Here is a 21,886-nt window from a genome sequence, read left to right on the forward strand (position 1 = left end):
ATAGAAACAAAAGCCGAGTTGGGGCTGCGCGGGGCTGCGCGGGGCGCGGCGGGGCAGGGGCGGCCGCGCTGCCCTCACACCCCCGCGGGCCCGGGCTGAGCCCCGGCGGGGCCGGCCCGGCTCCGCGCTCCGCGCTCGGCGCTGGGGCTCGGGCTGCTCATGGCCAAAGGAGCCGAGTGGGAACGGTGAGATCTTGTCCTGATCTCTGTAAAACTGTGACTATCTCACATGTCCTTCCTGCTCTGATCCGCCCGCTAATGAGCCAAGCCCCCTTGATTGCTGATTTTACGCGTTTCAGACCAATTGTGGATCTGCATAGGCGGGGTTTTGACAGCTCCGGCCAAGCTCCGGGCTCGGGGGGGCGGGGGGCGCGGAGGGAGGGAGGAAGGGAAGAAGAGGGGGGGAAAAAAAAGGGAGAAAAAAAAAAAAAAGAAGAAGGTGTCGGAAGCATCGGCAGTAAGAAAACATGTCAACAGAATAAAATATTAACCAATGACAGAGAAAAGTGCTCGAAATCCCACCCCCGGCTCCTTTCCGCATACCGGGTCAGCCCCGGCTGCGCCGCCGGTGCGGGGCCAGCGCGGAGCCACCTCGGCGGAGCGGGGAGCGGAGCCACGGGGGCGGGGGGCGGCGGCAGAGGCCCCCGCCGGTCTCCGCGGGGGCGGCGGGGCCGGGGAGGGGGGGAGAGCGGCCGGGCGAGCTCGGCTGCGGCCGCTTTACGACAGATCCTGGAGAGAGGATCGCGGTGGGGCGCGCCCCGCCCGCCGCTCCGCGCACAACCGCGCACGGCCGCGCAGCGCCGACGGGGCGGCCGCCGGGAGCGCGGCCCTGCGGAGAGCTGCGGGCGGCGGCGAGGCCCCGAGCGGCGACCTCCAGCGCGGGTGAGTCGCTCCCAGCCGTCGCCCCCCGCCCTGCCGGCAGCCGCCCGGACCGCGGAGGGGGGGTCCCGCCCGTAGCTCCGCGCCCACGATGGAGGCGCGGACCCCGCCGTCGGGGCGCGTCGGCTGCGCGGCCGGGGGCCGGCGCGGCTGTGCCCGGCCGGAGGGGCTGTTTACCCGGGCGGGGGGAGGCAGATAAGGAGGAGGGGGGACACTCCGGGGCTGTTTGCTGAGGGATTAGGGCCGGTCCCGCCGCGCCGGGGCCCCGGGGGGGGGGCGGCGGGCGCGGTGGGTGTCCCCTCGGAGAGGCCGGTTTGGAGATCTGCGCTGATTAACTGAGGGCCGCGGTGGCTGAAGAGGGCCCTGGCGCCAGGCGGCTGAGCCCTCACAATAAAGACCCGTCTCTTGTCACTTCATATTTACCCCCAAATCTTCAAAAAGCGCCCTGCCATCCTTCCAAGGCTCCTGCCCCCGCCGCCTGCGCTGCGGCCAGGCGGGACGGGGGGGTGACGGCCGGCCCACTCCTCTGTCCCCCGGCTTGGCCCCCTCTCCGCCCCTGGTCCTCCCGCTCCGCGGATGCGCAGCGAGGAGCGGCCGCAGCCGCTCGGAGCCCTCGTGGCCGTGTGTCGCTGCTCCCCGCGCAGGGCGGGACGCAGGGACCTCCCGATGCCCCCTTCCCATCCCGGCTTCTCCTCTTTATCCCTCTGCGCCCGTTCATCTTGCCGATAGCGACCCCCGCCCGCTGTCCCCCGGCGCCACGCGGAGCCCCGGCCCCAGGCTGTTCTCCGGGCCGATCACCACCTGCCCGCGTCCCGCGGCAGGTTCACCTCGGCCCGCACCGCGCCCGGCCCCGCACCGCGCCCGGCGGGGCGGGCACCGCGCGTCCCCCCCCGGGGCTGTCCCGGGCGGCGGGGCCGGGGGGGTCCCGCTGACCATTGAACGGGCAGCGGGGACTGAAATTTAGACCCAATTTGGACTTTGCTTCTTTGCCGCCGCGGAAAACTGCTGACGGCAGCTTTGGCAAAAGTGGGGCTTGCTTGTAATTTTTTTTTTTCCGAATTCCCCCCTCACAAAGCAAAAGCGGAGTCTTTCGTTGCCTCGCGGCGAATCCCCTCAGGCCGCGGCTGTTCTCTCACGGGCACCTCGCCTGCTGTTCCTCTGGGCCCGGACACAGCCGTGTCCCCGCGAGGAAAGGTCGCCTCCCCTCGGGGCCACTGCCCGGCCCCCGCCCGCGCCCCCCGCCCCGCGGCAACACCACAAACGGCCTCGCCTGAGGAATAAAACCGATCCAGAGCAGCCTCGTCTCCCCGAACTTCCGCAGGGACGCCCCACAAGGGGACTGCGGGGGTAAGGGGATAGCGGGGACCAGAGTATCCACTACGGGCGCGGACACGACTCAGGCTCACGCACCCATGGTCGGGACAGGCGGCGCATCGCCCCGTCGGTGACCGAGCACGGGGCAGGGAGAGAGGAACCGACGGCCTCGGCTCCCACCCTGAGGGCAGCTGTGCCCCGGGGACAGGGGACGAGAGCTGTCCCAGCGCAGCCCCCTTCCAGGGAGGGTTTTCCAACCTACAGCGCTCGGGGCCACCGTGTCCGGCTCCCGGGAGCCGCCCCGGCCGCCTGCGGGCCCGGCACTACACCGGCGTGCGGTCCCCAGGCTGGGGTGGATGGAGGCCGGGCCGTCTCGCGAATTCGTCCCGGAGATCCGTCCTGGGGATCTGTCCTGGGGATCTGTCCCGGTCCAGCCCGGGGAAACTGTCCCATCGGGCCGCCTCCGCCCCCCACCCGCCCCGCAGCGCGGCCCCGCTCGCTCTTCCCCTTTCATCTCTGCCCATCTCCACTCATCATCCTTTTTCTATTTTTAGCCGGTAGACTTAGGCCTTGGCGCCAGGCCGTTTAAGACCTGTCAAAGTCCTTCATATTTCCCTCATGTCACATGGACCTTTCGCTCCCTTCCCCGCGCCATGCGAGGGCCGTAATTTGGATCTGTGAGCTGGTGAGCAAATGCAATTTGCTCTTCTCCATCGCTGTGTTGTCTCCGTGACCCCAGCCAGCAGGACGGCTGGTGTCCTGTCCGGGGCACTTACACAAATTGCGGGTGATTGATGAAAAATAACAATTCTCACAAGCAGCCGGGCCTCCGCCTTCCCCTCCTCCCGGCTCCACCGGGTTGCGGCGGCCCCGCGCCCCGGGGAGCGCTCCCCCCCGACGGGGTGCACCAGCCGCGGTCGAGGAAGGGGCTCCAGGCGAACGGGTTTTCCGCCGCCCCCCCCCATTCCCGTCACTGATGCCACGGCAAGAGGGCACCCCGGGGCCCCTGGGGAGGACTGCCGAGCTTCTCGCACCTTCCCAAGCGGGGGGACCAGAGCGGGGGTGGAAACAGGCCGTGCCATGGATGGAGAGGGTCGGTGCCCCAGGACTGGGCTCCACGGTGCTTCCCCGGGAGAAGAACAGCCCCGGGGATGTCAGAGACCCCCAGAGCGAAGCCACAGGTGCGGGGTGAGGAATTCCCTCTGTCCCGAAGGTACTGGGTCCCCACGGGATTCGGTGGCCCCCACCAGTCCCGGGGCGTGCCCCCCGGTCCCGCAGCTGGGCCGTGGGGCAGGCGGGGAGGAGGCGAGGGGCGGCCCCACAGCCCCAGCAGCTTCCTCGGCCTCTCTTCTCCGCTCCACCTGGAGAGGAAAAGAACCCAACGTGTGATGAATCTATCCTCGTTTGCTCTCACCCACCCGCGTCCATCCCTCCTCTGCTTCCCTTCCCCGGGGCACCGCATCTCCCCTCACACCCCTCGGCAGGGTAGGAATTCCCGTACCCCCGGGAAATCCCGGGAAAACGACTCTGCCCCCCTCCGGTGCTCCGGTGCCCGTTGGAGGGGACGGGGAGGGGCCGCCGGGCACCGGGGGCCGCCTGATGCCCTTTTATCGACAGCCACCGAGAGAGATGCTCGACCCGACACCAGCCCCGGCCCCGCCGCCCTCCTTCCTCCCTCCTCTTCCTCCCGCTGCGCGGCCACGGAGCTCCGCACCCCTTCCGTGCGCAGGGAACCCCGCGGAGCCCCGCCAGCGCGGCAGCCCCCGGGCTGTCCCCCCTGCTCCGAGCTCCCCCTGCCCTCAGACTGTTTAGATTTCTTTCCAGCTTTAAAGAAAATATTTCCAGTAATCCAGATTTCTGGAAAATAACAACAGGCGGGGAGACGCAGACACAAACGCCGCTGAAGTTTATCCAGAGTTTGAACAATTTATAAACACATTTCCCGGCTTGTTTGTCAGGGCGGGCGGCGAGTGACCCCGGCCCGGCCGGGGGGGACACGCGTCCTCCGCTCCCCCGTTACTCCACGTTGCTTTGAGCCAGGAGCCCGCTCGACCCTCCGCCTGATTGAGTTTTAAATTATTTCATTTTTTTAAATTACGGAGCGGTCTCCCCGCGCAGGGCGAAGTGTCCCCCCTCCAGCCCCGCGCCCCCGGGGCTGCCCAGCTCCCCGCGTCGGGGCGCGGTGCCGAGCCCGCACCGAGCCCGCTGCCTTTAAAGGCGACGGGAGCCCCAGTCCGGGCCGCCCCAGAGCGGGGGGACCCGCCTGGAACCCGTGCTGGCACCGAGGATGGGGATGGGAATGGGTACAGGGATGGAGGGGCACGGTGGGGGATCACGTAAATCCCTCTGTTTAAAAAACTTCCATTTGAGAAAGTGTGTCACATCCCGGCGCGGGCGCGTAATCCCCGGGCTAATGGCATTATCGCCGCCTCATCGCCGTCATGGGATGGGGCTGGGGGCGAGCACACCCCCCCCGCCGCCACGCGTGACCGCGGCTCTGTTCCGCGGGGAAACGGAGCGCCGCATCCCCCGCTCCGCTGGGGGACCCTGGGGTCGGTGTCGACCCCCCTCCCGGGTCCCTCGGTTCCCCTCGGAGGCTGTATCGATAATCGGGCGCCTATCGATAATCGGGGTCCCCGAGCGAAGCCCGTCCCGGTTCCCCTTGCGCTCCGCGGCTCGTCCCTGAACTCAAGGGCTTCAACAAACGGCGTGATTTGATAAAATGATGCTCTTGGGCCCCCTGCCCCCTTCCCCTGCGAGATTAACAGCGAGGATTTGGGGTCGTCCCACTGCACAGTGCCCGGAGCAGCTGGGACGAGGCTGCCCGACTCCCACAGCAACGATGTCCCGGGAAAAATCGGGGAAAAGCGACAGGAACGGCGGTTCTGAGAGCGGAGCGGCGGGGCCGGGAGTGAAAAGGAAAAAATCACGAAGGGCTCCACGATCATCGGTGCAACCTCCCCCGAGGCAAAATCCCTTTCTGGGCAGGGACCCCGCCTGTACAGGGACAACAAAATCCCCGAGGGCAGGGGATGTCCCGGGCTGGGTCCTGACCCACGGTTTCTCTCCCTCATTAGTTTTATTTTTCAAACTGTGCCTGGTGAGTGCAGTCCCCACCGGTTGCCCCTGGAAGGGGGAAAGGTGCAGGGCAGCCCCCAGCTTCATGAAGGTCACTCAGCCCTCCTGGTTCCCAGTCCCTTTGCATCCCCAGAAACCCTTTTCTTCTTGTTTGGAGCCAGGAGTTTGGCAGAAGTTACAGGATCAAAGGAGGGGTGAGTGAACCGGCCCTGGGTGGGCAGTGCTGAGGGGGTCTCACATCTTGGCCTGTCTTCTTCAGATGGGATCTGGGAACATGTCTGGAATCACATCTAAAGCAGGATCTGACGCCGCCGTTCCCACGTCACGTGAGTTGTGGGTTTGGTCTAGGTTTGACTTTTAGGATTGCAGAAAATCACCATCTTGTGTTTGTAGGAGAGAGTATTTTCCTGCTGAGAGAATAAAAACAGTCAGAATAAATCAGGAGCTGGTCCTGGGCAGGAATAACACTTTTCATTGCACCTGTCCCTTTCCTGGGTGCTTCACCATGAACAAATCTGGTGTACACCAGCACTGCATGGAAGGGTCAACTCTCATCATCTTTATCCACATTTCCTCCAAAACACTGTGCTCCTCTGGGCCCTGTTCTGCCAGAGGCACGGAGAGGTGGAGCAGGGCTCTGAAGGCAGGACAGGCTCTTCCCATCTTTCAGTTCTTGAAACCAGTCTGCAAACTCAAACTGCTGTGGGGCAAATGCCCCATCACGGCCCTGGATCCATCTCCGTTCCTGGGCACCTCTGCATTGCACTAAATTTTCTCATTGCCCAGCTTTTTCCTCGCTTCTCTGTAGGTCCTGGGCTCTTGCACTAATTGCCCTGGGGGTTTTGGGGTCTTGGCACGGGCACACAGTGAGCACGCTGAGACCTGCCACCCTCAAGCCTCTCTTCTCCCAGTCCTCGCCTGCAAGAGCTCTGCAGTGCCGGCAGATTGCTCTCCAGGCGTGTTTTCCATGGATACCTCAACGGAGGCAGCACCAAATAACAAGTAAATAACAGCCCCCGACGCCGGGCTGCCGGCACAAAGCAAGCAATTGCCCTTCACGCAGGTCACTAATCTCTTGACACATGGTCTTTGAGACCTGGGCCACGGGGAGGGAGGCTGAAAGGGAAGAAAAGATAGTGGGGACAATGGCAGGGCCGCCGGCTGGCTAATAACCCTTCTCCCAGCTTTGTCTGGGTACACTCAGCACGACGCTGGGATCAATTCATCTCCGCAGAGAAAAACACACTCCTGCCCCCGCCGTGGTGCCCGTGAGGGTCCCGACTCGCCGGGCTAAGTGCAGAGCTCGAGATGCTGCAGGTATTAATAGCCCCCATTTTGTAGCCAGCAGTAATTCCCTCCTGTGTTTTCCCCTCCACGCTGAAAACAAATCCTTCACTTCATCCGTTTGTCCTCTCCAGTTGCCATCTGTCTTCCATCCTTCAAATCTCACCTTAAAAACAGTGCCTCTTGAGCAAATCCTCCCCGCCGTCCCCGCGTGCCGTCTCGCCCGGCGCAGGCCTGACACTACAAGCGCTCATTGAAGTGAAGGGGATTTGAGAGTGCACAGGACACGGCGGGATTAAGGCCACAGATTGTGCTCCCCCGGCCGCGCTGTGCTGGCGCAGCAAAGCCCGGCCTTGTGGCTCTGCCTGCCTGGGGCTCTGCTCCCTCCCCTCAGCTGCTCCTTCGCGCTGGGGAGGTGGCCAGTGCTCGGGCATCCCCATCCCTCTGCCCTTCAGGTGCTGGTGGGATGGAGGGAAGCACCTGAGCTGACCTCCCTGGGTGTCTCCAGGTCCTTTCCTATGTGGATGGAAGCAGGAGAGGTCACCCCCCACTTGTGCCCCGGCCGGGAGGCGCAGGGGCGTTCACGTGGTGGGACTGCTGTTTGCACAGATGTGGCAGGTGCTGTCTCACCTCCTGGCATCCCACCCCATCCTGTCCCATCCCATCTTGCCCCGCACCACCCAGGGGCAGCATCTGCGGGGCGGCCTCGGCCAAGCCGTGAATCACAGCGCACATCAAAGCGCCGGCAGCGAGAGCACTCGCGGCCCCGGCAGCCTCGGAGCGGACAGTGCCTGTGCAGATGTTCAGCAGCAGCTTTTATCAATTACAGACAGCAGCAGAATTTACCAGAAAACCCAGGGAAGGGAAGGGAAGGAGCCCAGGCCAGTGGAGGGGCCACAGCAGAGCCCACGCAACCCTTGCAGCTCCACGGGATGGGTCATTCCAGCACATCACCACTTCCCTCCATTTTAGCACCAGTATAACATTCCATTCCATTCCATTCCATTCCATTCCATTCCATTCCCCCACCTTTCCCTCCAGCCCTCGCTCTGGTAGGGGGTCACCTGCTCCCATCAAAATCTTGGTCTTCTTCAGGAAAAGCCCACCTTGCTGGGCTTCATGGGCAGGGAGGAGAGATCAGACATGACCACTCCTGATCCAAACCTTTGCAGCCGGTGAGATTCCTCCTGGAAAATAAACCCACACGATATCAAAGCCAATCACGTGACCTGTGGCAGTGTGACACTTGGTGTTTTTTGGCTGAGCCTGGCAAGCTCCCACAGACACTGTGGAACAGACACCAGGAGTCTCATGGTCTGGTCAGTCACCCAGGCAGGACAATGGCATCACTCCCACATGACAGCTGGACTTTCCCCTTTCGACAGCAAAAAGGGCAAAATTCAATGTACCTTGAGAGGTGGCTGCAACATGGACCCCCTCATGTGGGAGGAGAGGCAGCGGGACGTGTCCGTCCCTCCCGCAGAGGGAGTCACGGAATGGGTGTGAGGTGGGGTGGGAGGCAGGGTACAGGCCGGGCTGCAGGGGCTGTCTCAGGTTTTCTGCTTGAATGAAGCTGCTGGTCTGGACGTGGTTCATAACCTTCAGCCCACAGCAGACCCTTGGCAAAGTCCTCTCCCCTGGCTGTTCAGAAATGAATGCGCTCGCCCGTCATTTCCACCTGGGTTGTCAGGTACGGCTCCTCCCAGGGGCTGGTGACAGGCTGTGGTGCTGGCCCAGAGAGTCCTCCTTCCTGGGGGATGCAGAGACATGGTGTTCCCTCCAAAACACCCCAGGGGGTCCGTGTCCCCCTGCTCCTGAGGTGTATTTAAGTGAAAACACTATTGGTTCTTTCCCCATCCTGCTTCCCACCTCCCCAGAGAAGGGGCTGGGTGGGAGTGGGATTAGTGCCCAGCTGGCACTGGGCTGCCACACGGGCCATGGCACCCGCCTTTTATCAGTGTCCTGTAATAATACTGTAAATACTCACTGGGCAGTAATTACACCCTATAAAAGAAGCAGCAGCCTGTGGTGTGAGCCAGGACCGGTTCACAACACTCGCTTTAAAGAGACGTTTCATGTCTCGTTTATAGATTAGATTTTAACCTGACAACCTTTTAACATTGTATTAAATTAGAAATTAACTTCGTATGACTGCTCACCGTATAATTGACCCAGGAATAGGCTGAGTGCTACAGAATATTTCAGATACCTTTCAGACAGCGAAGTTCCCAAGAAAATTCAGAGCCTCCTCCTTGATCTAGACCAGGGCTTTGCTATTAATTAGTATTTATGATCAGGTGCCAGGAATTCTTCCCGTGGAGGGAGGGCTGCCAGGGAGCAGTGTCCCTGCTGCGCTGTGCCCATCCCCAAGGGATGTGATGGAGGGAAGGAGACAGAGGGGACAGGGAAGGCTGCAAGGCCCTGACCCTGCCATCGGTATTTTAGTGTAATTTCCTGCAGCAGAAATTCCCAAGAAAGGCAAAAATTCAGCCTGGGAACTCACTGACAGATGCACAGCTTCAAATTACATCTGAGCCCAGTGAGGGATGGGGTGGCAATTGATGGGACAGTGTCAATGCCCAGGCACAGCCAGGAATGGCCGTGTGTCCCAAAGGCTGGGGGGGACATGTGGGATGTTCCCAAGGCTGATCCTGCAGTGGGAAACACCAATTCCAGGGCTGCCCCTGCTCGTGGGCAGCATTGGAGGAGTGAGGGCACAGCCAGGCATGGTGTGGGACAGGGAGGCAGCGACCCTGCCACGTCCCTGGTCCAGCTCCAGCCTTAGTGACTTGTATCCCGCTGTGTCCTGCCCTTTGCTTCCACCAGGGTAAAGGCATTTTCTGGGATAATTGAAACCTGCTCCCAGCACGTGCAGGAGGCGGGAGCGGGAACAAACCCAGTGACATCAGCCAGAGGAGGCTTCACCCTGGTTAGGCCGGGAGGACTCTTCAGTACAAGCCCCATCTTACACTTGCATTCAATTCACGTTATGCAACGTCCATATTAAATAAATTTAATATTAATTATAATTTTTATACACTTTAATCTCATTATGTGAGATTGAACAGCCCCTCTGCCCCAGTTTCTCACCCCAGTAAGCCAGGTGATGGGAGGGCTGGATGCTCTGCCGTGGCAGGGACAGGTGAGGGGTACAGCTGAAGCCTCTTGACTCTTCCCAATTCTGTTCCCACCAGCTCTGCTCCCACACATGGGGAGCCACGAGCTCGGAGAGGGGCTCCTGCAGTCCCTGGGACAGGCACTGCCTCCACAGCCACATGCTTGTCCCGGTGCCTTTTCCATCTGTGAAGCAGGCCAAGCAGTGGATTCAATTATTTTTTTCCTAGTACATATAAGCCACTAATCATTTATTGCATTAAAAAACCCCCTCGTCTCTGCAACTTTTGTTCCCGTTTTATCCAATTAAAACTCAGGACAAAAAAAAAAAAAAAGTTTCGTTTTCTCTATTTTTTAATTTTTTTTTGCAATCACAAAGACCCGATCTCAGCCCCATTGACTCGCTAATTGTAAGCGCTCAGATGGTGGGGTTTAAAGTTACACTTAGCAGCTGTGAAACATTAGGGTGAAGTGATTACAACCTACTGGAGGATACCGAACATTTTTACAATATCTCAGGAGCACAAGGGAAAGACAACAGGAAATGGCGCAAACTTTCCTACCCTGCACAGCAACAAGCCAGAGCGAAGGAGCGAGAAAATAAATGCGGAGACGTGGCGCAGACGTGGTTTGGATCCTCAAAACAATCACTAAGGAAGCCCCGGTGACAGTACCACGGATTTACCCCCTTGCTTGGGCGGTCAGAGAGGAGGGGGAGCTGCACTTGGCAGCAAAACTGCTCCGGGCTTTCTGCTGAGGAAGGAGGACAGAGATCTTGGCAGAATTTTGCCCTCGGTCAGTTCTTTGCCTTCTCCCAGCCTTGTTGCCGGCAAATGTTGTTCTGGGGCTGGGGAAAGCTGCTCAGGGCAGGACAAGCAGGGCCTGTCCCCTCGAGGGACGGGCAGCAGCATGGGGGTTTGCCTGGGCAGAGCCCCATCTGGGCTCAGCATCACCAGCAAAACCACCAAATCCTGAGCCCCACGCACCCTGCAAAGCACTGGGGAACACCAGCCCTGCTGGTTATACCCAACCCCTGGGCTGGTTCTGAGATTTGATTTCATTTGAACTCCAAGATGTCACATTTGGAGAACCTTTGACTTCCCACTTCTTTTCAAACAGCCAAACATCCCCCTCCCCATGATTTAAGCCCGCTACACGCGTGTGTTTATTACAGAAACCAGGGTAGGATAAGAAAGCAATATTTCATGTTAATTCATGAAATCTGAACTCAACTTTTAATAGAAGAGCCCCACTTTATGCAGAGAGTGATATACAGTCCGCCCTGCTTTAAATGAGACGTTTTGCCTTTTGAACTCAGCAGGAGCCCGCTGCTTACTACTACTGGAAACAGTTTAAAAACCTGCCAGTCCGTGTGTCTTTTGGGGCTCTTTGGTTTATATCATGGCACAACATTCTTGCTGGGCTGCCTGTGACCGCCTGCCAGCCCCTGCACTTGAAAACCCAGCGTTCCAGACACTCACCTGGAGAATTTCTACAGCAACGGGAGCTGCTCGTCCCAAGTCCTGCGAAGCCCACGAGCCTCTGGTTGTTTCTGCTTTAAGTGGGGTTTGGATCAGTTCCCTCGGCTGAAAACCTGGTCGTGTTAAAAGTCAGGGGGCAAATCTCCACGAGGAGCAGCTTCTAGACATCATCAAGGAGCAGAAATATTCCCTCTTGGTGCCTGAAAGAGAGTTATCATACGGCTGCTGAGGTCAAGGAGGAGGAAAGGTGGGGTGGCACAAAAGCAAGTGGCACCCCGTTGAAATGGGGGGGCTTTTGTGTGTAGGCTAAAGGCAGGGCCATGGGTGGGAGCAGGTGTGTGCTGTGAGTGAGGAACAAGGTGCAGGGATGTGTTGAGCCAGACCCTACAGAGTTATCGATGAACCAGACCCCACAGAGAGATCAGTGAATCAAACCTTACAGAGTTATTGATGCATCAGACCCTACAGAGTAATTATTGAATCAGACCCCACAGAATTATGATTAAATCAGACCCCATAGAATTATGATTAAATCAGACCCCATAGAGTTTTGTTGAATCAAACCTTATAGAATTATTGATAAATCAGACCCTATAGAGTTATCATTAAATCAGACCCTATAGAGTTGTTACTGTTATATCAGACCCTATAGAGTTATCAGTGAATCAGACACTATAAAGTCATCGTTGCAACACGCTCAGTTCTCTCTGGCTCACAGAAGAGCTGGAACTTGGTGGTTATTCTGCTGGGTCATCTGTGAAAGTATCAAATTAAAGTTAAATTAACTGCCTCATAGCAATGCTTTTTTTTTTTTTAAGCTCTAGGCTTTCTTAACAGTTTGGCTACAGGGCTATCAACAGCAGGGAATTTAGGACATTCTTTTCAATGAACCAGACTGAAAATATTTTGGTACAGCCCCAGTTTGTAGGGTTTTTTTGAATCCCTTTCCACCCCCCCCCCCCCTTTAAACAAAACATCCTGATTCAAAGGAGCTTCTTGCAGACTGGGAATTTCCACATGGCCATATTGCAGCACTTATAAAAAGTGATTTAATGCCTGCCAACAACAAATACATTTGCAATGACACCACTCTGTGTTATGTGCTATCCTACTTTGTGTGCTCAGTAAGAACCAGCCAAGCTGTCCCAGGCAGGAGGGAGAAGAGCCGCCTTCCTTCCTCTGCAAGAACTTTGTCCCTTCCCCTGCTCCTTGGAAAGCCTGAAAGGAAACAAGCATCACGGTGACAACACAATCCCTTCTGTATGTGTTAATCTGGATTTTGTTTGAACTTTTGGAGCTGACCTTGGCTTGAACTGTGTTAAAAACCCTGACTGGTGTGGACTGACTTGACCCTGCGGTCCCATTTGTGCCAGCCCTGCCCTCAGCCCCTTCCTTACTTCAAGCCATTATTTTACAGACAAAAAGGAACATAGCATTACAGCAGATATAGCCAGCGGAGCTGCAAGTACTTACAGGCAAACTCTCCTCTGATTTCATCCCAAGGAAGTTTGTTTTTTTTTTCTGCTTAAGAAAGGACTGACTGAAAACCAAGCAAGAAGCTGAAATTATTGCTGTAAACTCTCAGTTTTTTATTAGCGGTTTCCAAGCCTGAAGAAAACAAAAACCTTCTGAGTGGGTGCATTACAGTTAAAAACAAAACAAACAAAAAAAGAAAATCAAGCCCAGGACTGAACTGGGTATTTGGTGTTTGGGGATGGAGGAGGAAGAGGGTGGTCGGTTCTGCATCCCTTGGCGGGGCTGGTTTGAGCTGTAAGAGTGCGAGAAGATTTGTGGGTTTAGATAGTTTCCTCTCCTCACCATGACTCAAACGGCTTCTATTAAAAACAAGTAGTGGGAAGGAAATTTCATAAGCTGACAGTCCCATCTCACTCTGCTTCTCGACACAAGTTGGCTGAGATGTAGGAATTCGTGTGGTTATGATGTGTGAGCCCAGGACTGTTTTATCAGCAGAGTTATGCGGGGCTGGTTTTGACTGTGCATGTTCCGAAGGGTACAGAGGTTCAGGCTGTTACACAGCTCTGCAAAGCCTCTGATCCGTGATCCCACAACTGAACGGGTGCAGGTGGGTGCCTCTGCTCCCAGCACCTGGTCCTTGTCCCACAGAAATCAGTGGGACAAAGAAGAAGGGCCCCAACCAAGATGAGGAGCTGGAGCTGGGCTCAGACACCTCCAGGAGATGGGTGTTGGTTATCAGAGGTGCCAAGGCACCACCTAAATATCTTGGGTTTAATATCCCTTATTTTTAATATCCCTTACTTTTCATATCCCTCACACACAGGGATGAGGAAGCAGGGAGGCAAACCCAAGCTAGACTGGCTGCCTAACAACCACTGATGGCTTTAATTAAAGCCCTTGAGTTAGTAAATATACCCAGAGTCTGGTCCAGGGAGATACACAAAGCCCACAGTCAGCCCAGTAACACTCCATGAACGTTGCCATTTAAGCAGTTTCTTGTTTAACTTAGATTTATTCAATGACACATGCATTTCTGGACAGATATCTGAGTTCCAATGAACAACTTTTATAACCAAATATGAGAAATCTGTGACTGCAGTTAGTCAATTAAGTACGTTTCTAAAATACATGACTAGAAGAAAACTGGAGCAATAGAGAGAATCCTTCCAAAGAACAGAAAAGAAACATTTCCATTTGTAATACTCCTGGCATCGATGAGTATCTGAGGGGAAGGAGGGCAGCAAGGAGACGCGACGAGGAAGGAACAACATTATCAACCCTGTCCACACAAAGTCCTCCAGTTTCCAGTCTCTCCAGTTCATCCATTAATGCTCGGCACTTGCACGAACGGCGAGAGCTCCTCTGAGTTACGGAAATTCATCTCTCAACACGAAGAAAGCAGAGAGCGGCCGTGAGACCGCGCGCCTGACCCAAAAAATGGCTTAGAAATATCTCTCCTCACCCAACCTCTTCCTGAAGACAGCGAGAAAAGAAGCCGCAGGGCTATCAGGATTTGAAGACGGAGCCTCTTCATATTGCACAGGGACACAGAGTCAAGATTTCGTGAGTACAGTTTCAGGAAGGTCTGAGAGTCGTCAATATTCATCAGGGTAACGAGAACCATCCAGCGCCGCGGGAGCCGGCAGGTGACGGACACAGCGGGATTGTTTAGGCGGAGAGGCGGCTCGTTACCCTGTCTGGATCTCTCCTTGGATGTTCGGCTAATTTAGGGGAATCCCGTGGGGAACAGGCTGAGGGGCTGGTTTTCGTTAGTCGGGAGGGGGGACCGGTAGCCGTCGAAGTTGCGCGGGATGCTGCCGCTGGTGGAGCCAGAGCTGTTACTCAGCGTCTCTATGCTTCCCTCTCGCTGAAGCTCTGCAAGGGGAGAGAGAGCAGGGCCTGGTTAGTGTTTGGGACAAACCCAGAGTGCCATTAGACAGACTCTTTACTGACAAATCCCTCATTGCTCCAAGGTTTGCTCATCATCCTTCTTTTCTGAGGTGATCTGGGAATTGCTCCCAGGGGATGCCAGCTCCTGGTTCTACTTCCCTGCTGGGCTCATGGCTCACCTGAGCCTAAGAGGAGCTGGAGGGAGGCATTACCTGCTGCTTGGTAGAGCAGCCCCTTCCCTGGGGTCGAGGCTGCTGAGTCATGACATGTCAGGACTTGACAGTGGGGATGCTCATGGCAGAACTGAGCAGGGCACAAAGAGAACAGTGGTAGATGATGGAACATCTTCCCTCCCAGCCGTGTGGGAAGGGGCACTGGCAGCAGCACTGCTTACTGCTGGTGTGTACCAACAGTGCCTAACCACTGCCATTCTCCACCTTGGGAACACCAGGGACTTCCCACACCCTGTTATCCTGCCCAAAAGGATGTAAATAACTCTGCTTTTTCAAGTCATAGAGAAAATATCCCCCTTCCTGAGCTGTGCCTCAAAGCAAAGGAGAAAACAGCCTGGCTGTGGCTCTCCCTCTCTTGGTCACACACACCCAGACATCTCCCCTCTCTGACCTCCCAAAGCCTTTCCTGCTCCCTAATCTTGGAACAGGAGGATTTCTGTGTGTGCAGAGCGTCGTTTCCAGCCGTGGCCTCTCTGTGAGCCACTTGAACCCAGCGGTGGCCCCGGCGGCAGCACTGCTGGGCAGCGTCCCCCCGGCAGCACTCAGCAGTGGCAGGCAGGGTGAGATTAGGCAGAGCCCACATCCACCACAGGAATCCTCTCCCAGACACGCGGTGACAGGGGACAAGAAATATTCCGGCGGGTTGCGACTTCCGTCTGCGCAGCCCGGGCTGGGACAGGGACAGGAGCTTCAAATAATTCCTCTGCTGCCAAGGGGGAAAGAGCACCTAAAGGGGCTCCAAGAGAGCTGGAGAGGGACTTTTCACAAGGGCATGGAGGGACAGGACAAGGAGGAATGGCTTTAAACTGAAACAGAGTACATTTAGGCTGGATATCAGGAAGAAATCCTTCCCTGTGAGGGTGGGGAGGGGCTGGCACAGGTTGCCCAGAGAAGCTGTGGCTGCCCCATCCCTGGAAGTGTCCATGTTGGGATAGTGGAAGGTGTCCCTGAACATGGCAGGGGGGTGGAACTGGATGAGCTTTGAAGTCTCTTCCCATGCTATCCATTCTATGGTTCCCTATAAGGCACAGGGGTGAACTCCTGGAGGAGACAGGCAGCTTTCCTTGTCCCTGCATCCCGAGTTTTGCTTGGGATGCAAAGGAGCTGGTGGAGCTGGAGGAGCAGTGCCCTCTCCGCTCTCTGCAAAATATTCCTGCAGCTCCACAGCTTCCACTGCCTCACCTGGGACATTTAACCACCTGTGAAAACCCTGGCAGTCCTCTTGCTGCAGTGGGACTGTGTGATAAGGACAGATCTATACATAAAGTGCATGGCAAAGCAAAAAGTCAGTTATTTCCCAAACCAAAGAGCATCCCACCTCCCCACCCTCGCATCCTCGGGCACTGCCCTGCTCCCCTCACCACCTGGGCACCTTAGGGCAGCACCAGGCGAGCACACACCTAGCAGTGAGGGCTGTGGGATTTAATCCCTCATCCCAGAGGTAACCTGTGATGGAGATAATCTGCCCAGGATACAAGGGAAACAAATCAGCAGGAAGCTGGTCACCCTGTGAGCAGCAGTGAGCACGACCTCGGCTGTGTTTACCACCAAGCCTCGCCAGAATTGGGTGAAGGAATGTCCCTGTCTAAACCTCTTCATTCTCCTCACATCCTTATTCTCCCATGAGTTCAGGAAGTAAAACCAGTAATTTAAATCAGAACTGAGTGGCGTATCCCACACTAATGCCGTGCTTATCCTGTCTGATTTGGGGCTTTTATCTCCCTCAGCACACAGCTGGCTTTGGTTAGACATCCCACGTCAGAGCTCGGGGCGCTGGGCTCCCCCGAACCCCTGCGCGGCTCCTTGCGGGGGGACTCTGCTCTCTTCCAGCTATAATTGATTTTCGGGCAAATGTGTTTCCAGTAACTGTGGCTGAAGAAGGGAGAGGGACAGAGTGAGGAGCATTTGTTTCCCCGTGGATCCTGTGTGGCTGTTCCTGTCCCTTGGGGCTGAGCTCCTGCCTGTCCGTGCCCACACCGTGTCCTGCCTGTCCCTCGGTGCCTTGTGCGGGACTGCACGCCCTGCCGGGATGGGATTTGGGGGAATTCGGGCTTTTCTGGGCTCTGCAGGATTTCTGCAGCCGGCAGTGCTTGTCACCTCTGCGGGGGCCTGCCAGGGGGTGGCACTGCAGAGACTGATGCCAGCCAGGGAAAAAGCCTGGATCAAAAATCAGGGGGAGACAGAGCGGGTGGGTACAGGGCCTGGACAGGGTCCCATCCCGGCTGTGTCCCACAGCTCCGAGCGCGGCCACCCTGAGCTGCCCTTGCTGCTGCCAGGCAGGAAAACCTGACAATTCATGACAGGGAGGGACAAAACAGAGGGTATAGAAGGTGCAGGGGGTCAGGAGGAACTGGAGGGGATGACATCCAGCCCTCTGGCCCCCTCTGGGTTCAGAGAGTGCCGGGCTAAAACCCGAGCAGCTCCCACATCCGAGCTGCCACCCCAAGCGCTGCGGATGGGACAGCCACACATTCCCCATGGAATACGAGTCCGGGCGCTCTCAAACAGCCCGGCACTGCAAACTCTGGAACTAATTAGCCGGCGAGGCAGACGAGCAGTGTATTTTGATACCCAAGGAAGCCCTGTAAAAGTGCCGAGCGCTGCCACAGAGACATCGCCGTGCTCAGGAAATTGGGCTCTTGCCCTCACCCTTGCCCGGCGCTCGAGCACGGCGGGGTCACGCCAGGGGGGCAATTAGCCTTTACATGGTCACCAGGGACTACCTGCCCACATGTCTGACCCCCTGCATGCCCGTCAGCACGTTTGCCTGCATGCCCCTAAATCGACCTGCTTCATTAATAAAAAAGAAAATTTAAAAAATCCCAATACTTAATATTATTCTTTCCCCCAGCCCTTCCAGCAGACCAGGGCATGGCAGAGGGACATCGATGCCATTCCCATGGGAAGCTCAGACAAGGCTGGGAATGGCTCCATGACATGGGGATGACTTTCCTATTACAGACTAAAAACTGGAGGACGGTTTCTGATAGACCCGATGCCCGGAGAGACCCAACAAGTGCAGAAGAGCCACCACGGTGTAGTGGGGCTGTGGGTACCAGGAGAAGCCAGTCCCTAAAACAAAAAGCAGCACCCTGGGATGGAACAGCCAAGCCTCGTGGGACAGCTGAAAGGGGCTGAAATACCTCCCAGACCTCAAGAAGACCCATCACACAACCAGTCAGACCACTGATGCCCTCTGTGCTGGGAACACGCTGCTGGAAAACACAAAACAGAAGCAAACCCAAGGATCCCCTCATGGAAGGATGAGACTGAGTGGCAGCAGAGCCCAGAGCAGCAGGATCAGGGCTCAGCACCGCGCCAGCAGAGCAGGACATGGCTGCCCAGCAAGTGATTTCGTTTACTCCAGTGGAGTTACGCCAGGAATGGACTTGGCCCCAGCATGTCTGAGGGTTATTGTATCTGCATTCCCCCATGCATATACTGTCGAGATGTATTAACTTCCTTAAATGTACCAGTAAAACAACCTCTTATGATACACTTTAATGAACTTGTACAGTAGCCAACAAATTGTGCATCATATAAAACCCATTCGGCCTTATAGACTCTCTGGCTATTTTGTAATAACTGCAATTTGCTTCTGCTGAAGCAAGATAACCAGGGTTGAGAAGTCAGGCTTTGCAGAAACCTAAATATTTGATTTGGGGGGGAGTGGGTGGGAGAAGGAAGAAAGGGGCCTCTGGGAGCTATTTATGGGGTCAAAATAACATGAGACCTGCTCTTCTCGTAGCATTTCCACCATCAAGGAAATGAAATACTGTGAGAAGACCAGCACTTGCATTATTTTGGCCCCATAAATGGCTCCCTGAGGCTTTCAGAAGCCCGTGAAAAACAAACACAAATACAAATAAATGCTAATACTGGAAACGTAAATACTAAAACCTGCCCATGTCCCCGGAGGAAACGACTCACAAAGTCCTGACTGCCCTAAAAAAAAAATAAAAAAGGGAAAAGAGACGAAGGAGCTGGAACATCTGCTGAAGCCATGAGGAGAAAGTCACTTCAGGGGAGCTGGGAACAGCCCTGCCTGCGCTTTTGACAGTAACAGTAATGGGCACCGCTGGCATCACCCAGGGTCCCAGAGTAACGGGGATTTTCAGGGCACACGCGCTCTCCACCGTGGCGGAGGCGGCAGCAGCAAAACTCCTCGTGGCTGCCAGTGTGGGGAGGGAAGGTGGCACAGCCAGTGGCCAGCCGGGGTGCCCACCCCACCCCAGGGGAGCCACCCCATCCCATGGCCCCACACCACGCTCCAGGGCTGTGGGAACGCTTGGAGAGCAGTGGGGCATGGAAGGAGCTGCAAGCAGATGCTGGTGCTCCCTGCCTGGCAGCGCTGCCCACAGGCCTGCCCGCAGCCCGGCACCGGCACGGCCCTCCCGCGGGGTGGATGGTGTTCCAGGAGAGACTGAAAATGAAACCTCCCAGGAAACATTGCCTGCTGCTGATATTCCCGACAGCCACGCTGTGGCCAGACTGTCCTGTCCCTTGTTCTGCTGCCTGAGCTGGCTGCCAAGGTGGAGGGGAGGAGGAAGAGGAGGAGGAGATGCTCAGGGGACAGCCCGGGGTCCGCAGGCCTGGGGCAGCAGTGCCGTTCCCTGTCCAGCCAGGCGGCTGCACCCTCAATTCCAGAAAGCTCCAGGGACTGTCAAAGGACTCTGACAAATCCAGAAAGGTACAAAGCCCTGCCAAGCTTAAATGTGAAATAATTTTCTGGGGTGCATTAATTCGATGCCTGTAGAAAATCTATATAAGCCCTCTTTTGCCCGGAACACTCATAAATTATGCTGCCTTCCTTATCCGTGCTCTCCTGCAGTGGCCCTCTCAAAGCCCTGGTATCTCCTTTATGTCTACTCAAAAATCTCCTCTCTGGTGCATTATTTCTCCTAATGGTTTTTCCTTTCTCTCTCTGTTTGCTTTCCCCTGTTTAAGCACAGTTTCAAAATATCCTCCCAAATCATTTGCTGGAAGAGCTGACCCTTTCCTCCTTACCTACGGAGGGGCTGCCCAGGCTCCGGCAGAGCCCGGCCGGGATAACTGATACAATGACAGCAGCCTGATGTGTCAGGGCAGCGGGGAAGCGGCAGCAACTCTGAATACAAGAATTATTCTTCATCATCTCAAACTGTCACAACACATTACCCTCAAAGCCGCAGCTCGCTGAAGGAGTGACCCTGGACTGAATGGGAGAGTGCTCGGGGAAAGAACTAATTGTAGCCTCTTTTCACACGTCAGTCACTTTTCACAGCACCAAGCCTTTCAAGCTCAACTAATGTCAAGTTCCCTTTTCCTTTTGCTGGGCTGAGTATTTCTGATTTTTAAGGATGGCATTTTTAAAGGAACAAGGTCTCTGGCGAGGGATGAGGCCAGGGAGGGGAGGGAAGGAAGCGCCGGAGTGAGCACGCATCAGAAAGTCCATCAGACGCCCAAAGACTCGTTAGGAATTAGACAATTAACAAGTAGGAATGCAGGAAGTGGGGTAATGGCCAGAAGAGCTCGAATCTCCTCGATTTCATTTCTGTCATTCACAGCAATTGTTTTGGGGAACTTCCCGGGCTCTGCCCCGTGCTGAGGGGCCGCAAATGCGGGAACGGACTCGGCCCCTTCCTGAAATCAGGATGCAAGACAGGCATTTTCCAGCGGTGGGGGACAGAAACAAGGTGCTGCTCACTAAACCCACCTCTCCCCAGCCACACAAGCAGATTTGAATAAACGGCTAAAAAGCCAAAATTCGAGTCTCATTTTAAAACCAAAGACAATTCCCTTCCTCTGGAGGAGAATGAGGAGATTTCCTGCAGGCAGAGCTCTGAGAATGACAGCCTGGTTGGTGCTCTGGGGCAGGCACACATAAGGGCCCTTCATCCCTCCTTGTCTTTAACTGAAATCCTGACATATTCTGCAACAAGGACTATTTTTTCACCCTTACATTTACACAGTGCCCATCACGGGGGACTTGCAGAACCGACTGGGGCTTCTGAGTGTTACTTATTAACTGTAATGAATAATAATTATGTAGCTTCTGCCATCTGGATTCTCACTCAAAAGGGTCCTATATAAAGGGAACGCTAAAAGGCAATTTGTATCAACACAATGGAAGTCTTGAGGATCTCTTAAACTGTAATTTACACAACGCTCCCCAGTGAATGGCTTAGTTAAACATTTTAATTTTCCTGATTGCTGCCCGAAGGGAGTGGGATGTGCTCCCCCGGAGGAGCTCACACCGGTCGGTGCTTGTACACGGAAAATCTCCATCTTTCAGTATTTAGACAACGTCCCAAACTCTGCTGGATGCTTTTGGCTCTATTTCTGCATGCAAATTCACTAAGAGCATCATAAGTGGTGCCCAGGGGAACCAGTGCTGGTGCCATCCAAGGTGGAGAAGAGCTCCAAAGCTGACGTGAGGTCAGAAACCGAACCAGGATGCAGAAATACTGGGATGCTTGGAAACTGCATTATTGCTGCTGCTGTTGTAGGTTTTTCTTGAGCATTCCCAATTTTTTTTTTTTTTTTATGAAATGCAATTATGCTAACGAGGGAGCTCTAATTATAATCCATCTCCACCACCCTTGGCGGCTGCTCCGAGGGAGGACCTGCGGAACTGGCTCCAGCCCTGCCGGCGGCTCCGGCCCTGGGGAGGGCAGAGGAGGGCACCACACCCCCGGGAGAACCTGCACTTTTGGGTATGGGGATAAACAAAAATCGTTAATATTAAATCACAGTGAAACGAAAGCACCGAGTTCTCATTAAAGCCCATAATTTCCTTTTAATTTGAGATGGCTGAAATATCTGGGCAAATGTATTTTTGCATTGCTCCCTTTCCAAAGGGAGCACAGGCAGAAAGTCAGTTCCCAGTTTTATACATTATGATAACATTTAAAAGTCAATCAAAGCTGCTCCCTGCCCCAAACCTCGTGCCTGTTTGCCTGCACTCCGGCACCCAGCACAGGCAGCTGTGGGAACAGATTTCCTGTGATGCTTTGGGTGGCTGTGATGACCTTCTCCTAAGAAATGTTTCATTTTCCTTCTTTTTAAACCAACAGTTTGAGAAAAAGAGATTTTAAACTCTATTCAAAAGAGAAAATTAAAAAAAAAAATTAAAACGATGGCATTCGAACACTGAAAA

At 55.6% G+C, this 21,886-nt stretch overlaps 1 protein-coding gene across 8 annotated transcripts in view; it reads right to left on the reverse strand.

Annotated features, from left to right (window-relative positions):
* Positions 1-13,608: 13,608 nt before the first annotated feature.
* Positions 13,609-21,886, reverse strand: part of BCAS3 (BCAS3, microtubule associated cell migration factor) — a 317,160-nt gene continuing 308,882 nt past the window's right edge. For 5 of the 8 annotated variants that reach the window (XM_027660195.1, XM_027660193.1, XM_027660194.1 and 2 more), the window contains one exon: positions 13,609-14,500. In XM_027660195.1, the coding sequence (XP_027515996.1) occupies positions 14,352-14,500 (149 nt within the window). In that variant the 3' untranslated portion in view covers positions 13,609-14,351. The remainder of the gene's footprint in view (positions 14,501-21,886) is intronic. The other 3 variants (XM_027660198.1, XM_027660196.1, XM_027660197.1) reach the window with 3 other exon arrangements.

Source organism: Corapipo altera, unplaced genomic scaffold (genome assembly GCF_003945725.1).
Source record: "Corapipo altera isolate COAL_440 unplaced genomic scaffold, ASM394572v1 271, whole genome shotgun sequence".
In the NCBI taxonomy this organism is placed as follows: Eukaryota; Metazoa; Chordata; class Aves; order Passeriformes; family Pipridae; genus Corapipo; species Corapipo altera.